At 42.8% G+C, this 7,954-nt stretch overlaps 1 protein-coding gene across 2 annotated transcripts in view; it reads right to left on the reverse strand.

Annotated features, from left to right (window-relative positions):
- Nucleotides 1-7,652, reverse strand: part of LOC126984173 (uncharacterized) — a 76,627-nt gene extending 68,975 nt beyond the window's left edge. For both annotated transcript variants that reach the window (XR_007736455.1, XM_050837593.1), the window contains exons 1-2: nucleotides 7,518-7,652; nucleotides 719-804 (exon numbers count right to left, since the gene is read on the reverse strand). Coding sequence is in view for 1 of the 2 variants with exons in the window: in XM_050837593.1 (XP_050693550.1) it covers nucleotides 719-804; nucleotides 7,518-7,615 (184 nt within the window). In the remaining variant the exon portion in view is untranslated. The remainder of the gene's footprint in view (nucleotides 1-718; nucleotides 805-7,517) is intronic.
- Nucleotides 7,653-7,954: the final 302 nt, after the last annotated feature.

Raw genomic sequence — 7,954 nt, forward strand, 5'->3', positions numbered from 1 at the left:
GCGAACACAAATTACACGGACGCTCTTCCTTAATACGTCCCACGCAAAGGATATAACGCACTAAAGGAGATAGATAAGAGTGAACGTATAGAAGAAAATAATAACATGTGCAGAGTACCGCGAAAATACACATATATAAAATAGATTAATTAACCTATTCACTTATACAGGTAGATAGGTAGATAGATAGATAGATAAGTGGATGAAAATAAAACAAAATTCATCTCGCAATACAGGAATAAAACATACAAATACAATAATAATAATAATAATAATAATAATAATAATAATAATAATAATATCAAACTCACCTGCCTTGACCGTGCACACCTGATGATAGTCAAGCCCAAAGAGAGGGGGAGGGGGGAGCAGTAGGGGGGGGGTTGTTCTCTCTCTCTCTCTCTCTCTCTCTCACACAAACTCTCGCGGCTACTGACTTATTCACGAAGGCTTCCACTCGGACCAAACACCCCCCTCCACCTTCCCCTTCCCCCCTCCTCCTCCTCCTCCTCCTCCTGAACCCAACTCAAAAGCCTAAGCTCCAATTCCTAAGCCCGAGGATTCAGCGGCTGCCCATCCTTCTGAGGAGAGCCCGGCCGCCTCCTACAGCAGTTTATGGCTACTCCTGATCTCCTCTCCCTCCTCTCCTCCTCTCTCCCTCTCCCTCTCTCTCCCTCTCCCTAACCTTACGTATGCATTGAAAAAACTATATACATACATTTGCAGGGTATCGCCGCCTTGGTATGAATCGTCTTGATGGCTGGTTGCTTGGTTGGGTTGGGTTGGTTGGTGGTGTTGGTGGTGCTGGAATTAAAGTAGATATAGTTGTAGTAGTATTGGTGAAGTGGTCTGGTAATAGTGGTTGCTGTTGTTGTAGTAATTTTAGTAGTAGTAGTAATGGTTGTTGTTTTGTATTAGATGTGGTCGGTGTAATAGTGGTAACGTGGGTGGTGGTAGTAGTAGTAGTAGTAGTAGTAGGTGCAGCGGAAATATAGATCGTGTGGCTACAAGGCAATGGTTACAGAGTTTGCGTAATGAGCGCCATTCGTTAATCCACAACAACAACAACAACAACAACCAACAAACTAACTAACTACTACCATTACCCCAACACACACACACACACACACACACACACACACACACACACACACTAATAAACGTTCATAAACAACAGCAAAAAATACAATAGAAGCCAACAATTAAAATCTTCTACCAGGCTTAACACGATCATCCTCCCAACTAATAATTACGAAACCCTCTCTCCCTTTTTCTTTTAATAATAACAACAATAACAGCGCTGATAATGGAGTAAAAAAGAAAATTAAAAAAAGGGACCACGCGTATAATGTCCTTTTTCCATAATGATAATAATAATAGTGAAGAAAAAATGTATAGACAAAAGGGATCGTGCGTATAATGTCTTTTTTTATATAACAACGGTAATTATAATGAATAGAAAAAGAAAATGAAAAAAGGGACCATGCTTATAATCTTTTTTTTTATATAACAACGGTAATTATAATGAATAGAAAAAGAAAATTAAAAAAGGGACCATGCTTATAATCTCTTTTTTTATATAACAACGGTAACAAGAATGAATAGAAAAAGAAAATTAAAAAAGGGACCATGCTTATAATGTCTTTTTTTTATATAACAACGGTAATAAGAATGAATAGAAAATAAAATTAAAAAAAGGGACCATGCTTATAATCTCTTTTTTATATAACAACGGTAATAAGAATGAACAGAAAAAGAAAATTAAAAAAGGGACCATGCTTATAATCTCTTTTTTTATATAACAACGGTAACAAGAATGAATAGAAAAAGAAAATTAAAAAAGGGACCATGCTTATAATGTCTTTTTTTTATATAACAACGGTAATAAGAATGAATAGAAAAAGAAAATTAAAAAAGGGACCATGCTTATAATCTCTTTTTTATATAACAACGGTAATAAGAATGAACAGAAAAAGAAAATTAAAAAAGGGACCATGCTTATAATCTCTTTTTTTATATAACAACGGTAATTATAATGAATAGAAAAAAAATAAAAAAGGGACCATGCTTATAATGTCTTTTTTTCTATAACAACGGTAATAATAATGAATAGAAAAAGAAAATGAAAAAAGGAACCATGCTTATAATCTCTTTTTTTATATAACAACGGTAATAATAATGAATAGAAAAAGAAAATGAAAAATGGGACCATGCTTATAATCTCTTTTTTTATATAACAACGGTAATTATAATGAATAGAAAAAGAAAATGAAAAAAGGGACCATGCTTATAATCTCTTTTTTTATATATATATAACAACGGTAACAAGAATGAATAGAAAAAGAAAATGAAAATAGGTACCATGCTTATAATCTCTTTTATATAACAACGGTAATAAGAATGAATAGAAACAGAAAACAACGGTAATGAAAATGAAAAAAAAAAAAAGAAAATTAACAAAGGAGGGACCATGCGTGTAATGTTATCCACCAGTTCGCCAGTCCCCCAGTTCGGCCCCCTTCAAAAACAAGCAAAAAAAAGATAAATGCAATCACTGACCCCCTCAAAAAAAAAGTATATACGCGTATGAAAACAACGAAATAAAAAAATATGTATATCATGAATGCGTGTTGGGGCGTAGCATATAATCATCACAGCTCATGCCCCCCTCGCCCCCCCCCCTCACCCCTCCTCCTCCTCCTCCTCCTCCTCTTCCTCTTCCCACCCCTGCCCACTGATTAAACCCAGCTAATAATATTTTCCCCACACACATTTATTCGCAACTATGATAATGATTGCGACACTCTCTCTCTCTCTCTCTCTCTCTCTCTCTCTCTCTCTCTCTCTCTCTCTCTCTCTCTCTCTCTCTCTCTCTCTCTCTCTCTCTCTCTCTCTCTCTCTCTCTCTCGTGTGCTTCCTTATCTTTTTTTTTTATCTACCATATCAATTTCCTCCTCCGCCTACTCTCTCTCTCTCTCTCTCTCTCTCTCATTGAAGAAAACGGGGGAAGGTTTAGTACATACACGAATAAAGAAAACGGGTATAGCGATTGAAGGGGTGACGGCGGTGTTCTTCCCTTCCCCGGGCAGCCGTTCGAGGGGAATAATATGGTCAGCGACACGGGCGAGGCGAAATGGGCGTGCGTGGGACCTCAAAACTTCATGGAGTAAAGATGACCTGCCCTTACCTACCCACCCTACGCCTGGCTCTCTCGCTGTCGCTCACTCCTGCTTGCGCTCTCTCTCTCTCTCTCTCTCTCTCTCTCTCTCTCTCTCTCTCTCTCTCTCTCTCCATTTCTTCGTTTTCTCATCCCTTCCTTTCTCTATAATGGACTGTTTCACTATCCACGGTAAATCTATCCTCCTCCTCCTCCGCCTCTCCCCCCCTACCCCCCAACACCACCGCCACCAAAAGCGATATTATAGATTAGGACCCGAACCCGCCAAGTTTGTCCATCCTAAACGCATTTTATATTCCATCAGCACTTAATAATGAGAAACGCCATCATGATTTATATTTTTTGAGTCACGGAGCGGCGGTAGTGATGGCGTAGGGGGGAAAAGAGGGGGGGTAGAGGGGGGGTAAAGGAGGGAGGGAAGGGGATGGAGGGAGGAAGGAAGGAAAAGGAAGAGGGAGTAGAAGGGAGGGAGAAGGAGGGAGGAAGAGAAGGGGATGGGGAGGAGGAAAGGGGGTAAAGAGGGGAAGGGGAGGGAGGAGGAAGGAAGGGGAGATGGGAGTGGAGAGAGGAAGGAAGGCGAGAAGGAAATGGGGGGAAGTAGAGAAGGGGAGGTAGGGAAGGAGGGAAGAGAAGGGGATGGGGAGGAGGAAAGGGGGTAAAGAGGGGGAAGGGGAGGGGAGGGAGGAGGAAGGAAGGGGAGATGGAAGTGGAGAGAGGAAGGAAAGGGAGAAGGAAATGGGGGGAAGTAGGGAAGAGAAGGTGAGGGGGAGGAGGAAAGGGGGTAAAGAGGGGGAAGGGAAGGGGGATGGGGAGGGGAGAATTTGAGGGGAGAAGGAGGTGGAGGGAGGAAGGAAGGGGAGAAGGGAAGGGGGGAGAAGTAGGGAAGAGAAGGGGATGGGGGAAGGAGGGAAAGGGGGTAAAGAAGGGGAAACGAAGGGGGATGGGGAAAGGAGAATGGGAGGGGAGGGGAGAAGCCAAGTGGGGGTTATATTCTTTTTTCTATAACTACCATTAACGAGTCTGGTTTCAAGGGACTTTCTCGAGGACGTTCACGATAAAATAAAGCTGAACTCCCACAACATACCTGACAGACCATTTCATTGGTTTAATTCGGCGTTGGAACATGAAGGATTCGATGGCGTTTGGATACAGTATGGGATCGCATTCTCAAACACACTCGACCCTCACAACAAATACTTTCAAAGGGCGAAACGGAGATGAATCGGGTTCTTGTTTGTGATTCTGTTCAGTTCACGGTACAGAAGAAGGGTCAAGCTGCCACCAGGGTCATAACACTACCCCCGAAGATGCCCATAGCCCCTACGAAGCCTAGTCTAGTGTGGATGTGTATATACCAGGCCGACAGAAGTAGTAATAGAAGTAGTAGGCCTAGTGTATATAGACCCCGAAATGTTTAATACGGCGCATAGGCCAATGTTCTTCACCCTATCGGAGCTCACACACTCACATTTGATAAGGCTTTGGTAAAGGTTGCGTCATTATTTCCAAGGGTAGTTTTATGAGCCTAGAGGTAGTTTGACCCTTCTGTACCATGAACCTAAAAAAACACTCAGTCTCCTCTCCGGCCTTTGAAAATAGTAGATGATTAGAGGCCATACCGAGACACACACCCCCACGCTTGATAAGGCTTTGGTAGTTGTCATTATTTCCAAGGGTAGTTTTATGAGCCTAGAGGTAGTTTGACCCTTCTCCTGCACCATGAACCTAAAAAAACACTGTCTCCTTCCGGCCTTTGAAAATAGTAGATGATTTGAGGCCATACCGAGACTCACGCACCCACGCTTGATAAGGCTTTGCCTACAAACGGCGGTGTGGGGTGTGGGGGAGGGCATGTTGAAGTGATTGATTTACATTAGTCCGCCTTTCTTCGTTTTCTCTAAATCCCTGTTTCTACATTCTCTAGTTTGGCTCCAAGCAACGTCACGCATAAGCCACGCCTCTGCCGTGTCTCCTCCCACAAACCTGCGTATGACTTGACTTGGTATATATAGACTTAGACTCTCCAGCTTCCATCCCATCTGTCCGTAACACGAGTCTTAACATTGCTCGTCACCGGGAGGCTTAAACCTGACCTACAACTGACAGCCGCTGATAATGAGAAGCCTTTTAATGAACACTGGGTGACGCCGCGAGCTTTACCGCCGCCCACGACCTGCTTATTCAACATTAATTAGGCGCGTAATGATGATAAAGAGCAGGGTGTTTGGACGTGCCGCGAGCCGACACACTGCCCTGCCGCCACCCATAAGACACATTGATGGATGGGCCGATAGATAGATAGGCAGATAGATAGATATAGATGTAGATAGAGAGATGGATGGATGGATGGATCTACCTTTTACCCTTTATAACAACTACTTCCCTTCTTCCCTATTATCTTATTCACCATCGGCATCACCACCCTCATCAGGAAAGGCAAGAACACTCATCTCGCCGCCTCCAAGAAAAAAATATCAACTGACCCTCTTCAATCTCTCCCTCTCCTTTTCTTCTCTACGGGCGCAGCGCTTTAGCGAGCGTCTTTTGTTTTATGTTACGTTATCTATCTATCCGTCTTTATATCAATCAATCTGTCTTTTATGCTTTATCTGTTACTTCCTCCTTTACTGTAGAAAAATATAATAGACTACAAAAAACTTAAGCAAGGAGACGGTACATCCAGAAGCCACTGAAACTACGATATATTAACAAGTATTTAAGACTAACTCCTCGTGTGGGTGGAAGCAAGAGGGGGTGGGGGTGAAGGGGAGGAGAAGATGTAGGGGGGAGGAGGGTGAACAAGGAGGAGGAGAAAGGAAGGGGAGATAAGGAAGGGGTGCCTGTGAGAGAGGGGGGGTAGCAAGCATGATTGTTCGTGTGTGTGAGGCAACGATGTCCTATTATCGTACTCAGCGCATGTAGTATTTTGTAGTTCCTCTGACCTATGATTACCGCTAAAGACGTAAAGAGCCTCGATAATGAATGGTTTTAACGCTAGCTCGAATTGATTGGGGTAATGCGTGAGGGTATATGAGTTTTGGGGGTGAAATCGAGATATGCAAGCCGAGTATACGACATTCTAGCAACGCTGGTGTGAGGTAGGGACGAATGGGGGGGAGAAGGGGAGGGGAGGGGAAGAAGGGGAGGAGAGGAAGAGGAGGGCGAACAAGGAAGGGGTAGTTTAGTGAGGCAGCTGTTGGTGACCATTACAGCCCAATTAAACCTTCGCTTGTCGTAACGTGGTCCCAAACATACCATCTCTCTAATTCTTCTTCTCAATCTTGCTTGTATTACTTCGTCTTCCTCTAAAGTCAGGCAGAACGTAAAATTTGGATAGATAAAAAGGCTCAATTAAACCTTAGGTAGGTATAACGTGCAGTCTCTTACCTCCCATCCGTCTAATCCTACGCCATCCTGCTTGTATTTCTTCGTCTCCCCCTAGAGCCAAGACGTATAATTAGAATAGATCAGTTAGGCCTTCGGTAGGTCATAACGTGCAGTCCCTTATCTACATCCCTCTAATCCTACGCTATCCTGCTTGTATTTCTTCGTCTCCCCCTAGAGCCAAGACGTATAATTAGAATAGATCAATTAGCCACGTGTTTCGTAATGGCTTAACAGGTAAATGACCCTTCGCTTGTTAACAATTGCACGGTCTTTCCTCTCATTGCAACCTTCTGATTCTACGGTTTCATCCTACCTGCACCTCTGTCTTACGGTAGAGCCAGACAAGACGTAATATTGGGATAGTTTAGCGAGGCAGAACAGGTAACAAACACCTTCGCTTGTTAACACTTGCACTCCTTTCCTAGACAACCTCATAATTTTACTTCATCTTGCTTGAACCTCTCTGTCTTCCTCTAGAGCCAGACAAGACTTAATATTAGGGGGTATATTAATGGTAGGTGATTTGTAACCGCCATAACAGGTAACAACCCTAATCACACCTTCGCTCGTTAACACCTGCAGTCACTTCCCTACAAACCTTTTAATTCTACATCCTCATCTTACTTGCATCTCTGTCTTCCGGTAGAGCCAGACAAGACTTAATATTAGGGTAGATTATATAGGGGACTCGTAACCGCCATAACAGGTAACAACCCTAATCACACCTTCGCTCGTTAACACCTGCACTCCCTTCCCTACAAACCTTTTAATTCTACATCTTCATCTTACCTGCATCTCCTTGTCTTCCTCTATAGCCGGACAAGACTTAAATTAGGGTAGATTACATAGGTGACTCGTAACCGCCATAACAGGTAACAACCCTAATCACACCTTCGCTCGTTAACACCTGCACTCCCTTCCCTGCAAACCTTTTAATTCTACATCATCTTACCTGTATTTCCTTGTCTTCCTCCAGAGCTGGCCAAGACCCGCGATGACGTCTAATGCCCGACGAACACAGGTAACAGGGATCGCCTCGGACCCCGTCATTGGCACCTCCTCCTCCTACCCCCTCCACTCCACGTCTGACCAGTGTTGCCAGACGGTGCAGAGAAAATTTCAGTAGATTATTGCGAGAGAATTCAGTAGTTAGGTAAAAATTCGGCAGACACACTTAAATATATATGTAGTGGTTCTTGTGATATATGTTATGTAGATAAAATTAAGTTAAAAAGCATTATATCAGCATTTCTTTATAACTATTAGGTGAAAATTTGGAAAAGCAATATACAAATTATTCATGAGATTCATAAATTATTTCTGAGATTCATCACAATTTCAGTAAATCTCATGATATTTCGGTAGATCTGGCAACAATGCGTCTGACTG

This window comes from Eriocheir sinensis, chromosome 56, assembly GCF_024679095.1.
Source record: "Eriocheir sinensis breed Jianghai 21 chromosome 56, ASM2467909v1, whole genome shotgun sequence".
In the NCBI taxonomy this organism is placed as follows: domain Eukaryota; kingdom Metazoa; phylum Arthropoda; class Malacostraca; order Decapoda; family Varunidae; genus Eriocheir; species Eriocheir sinensis.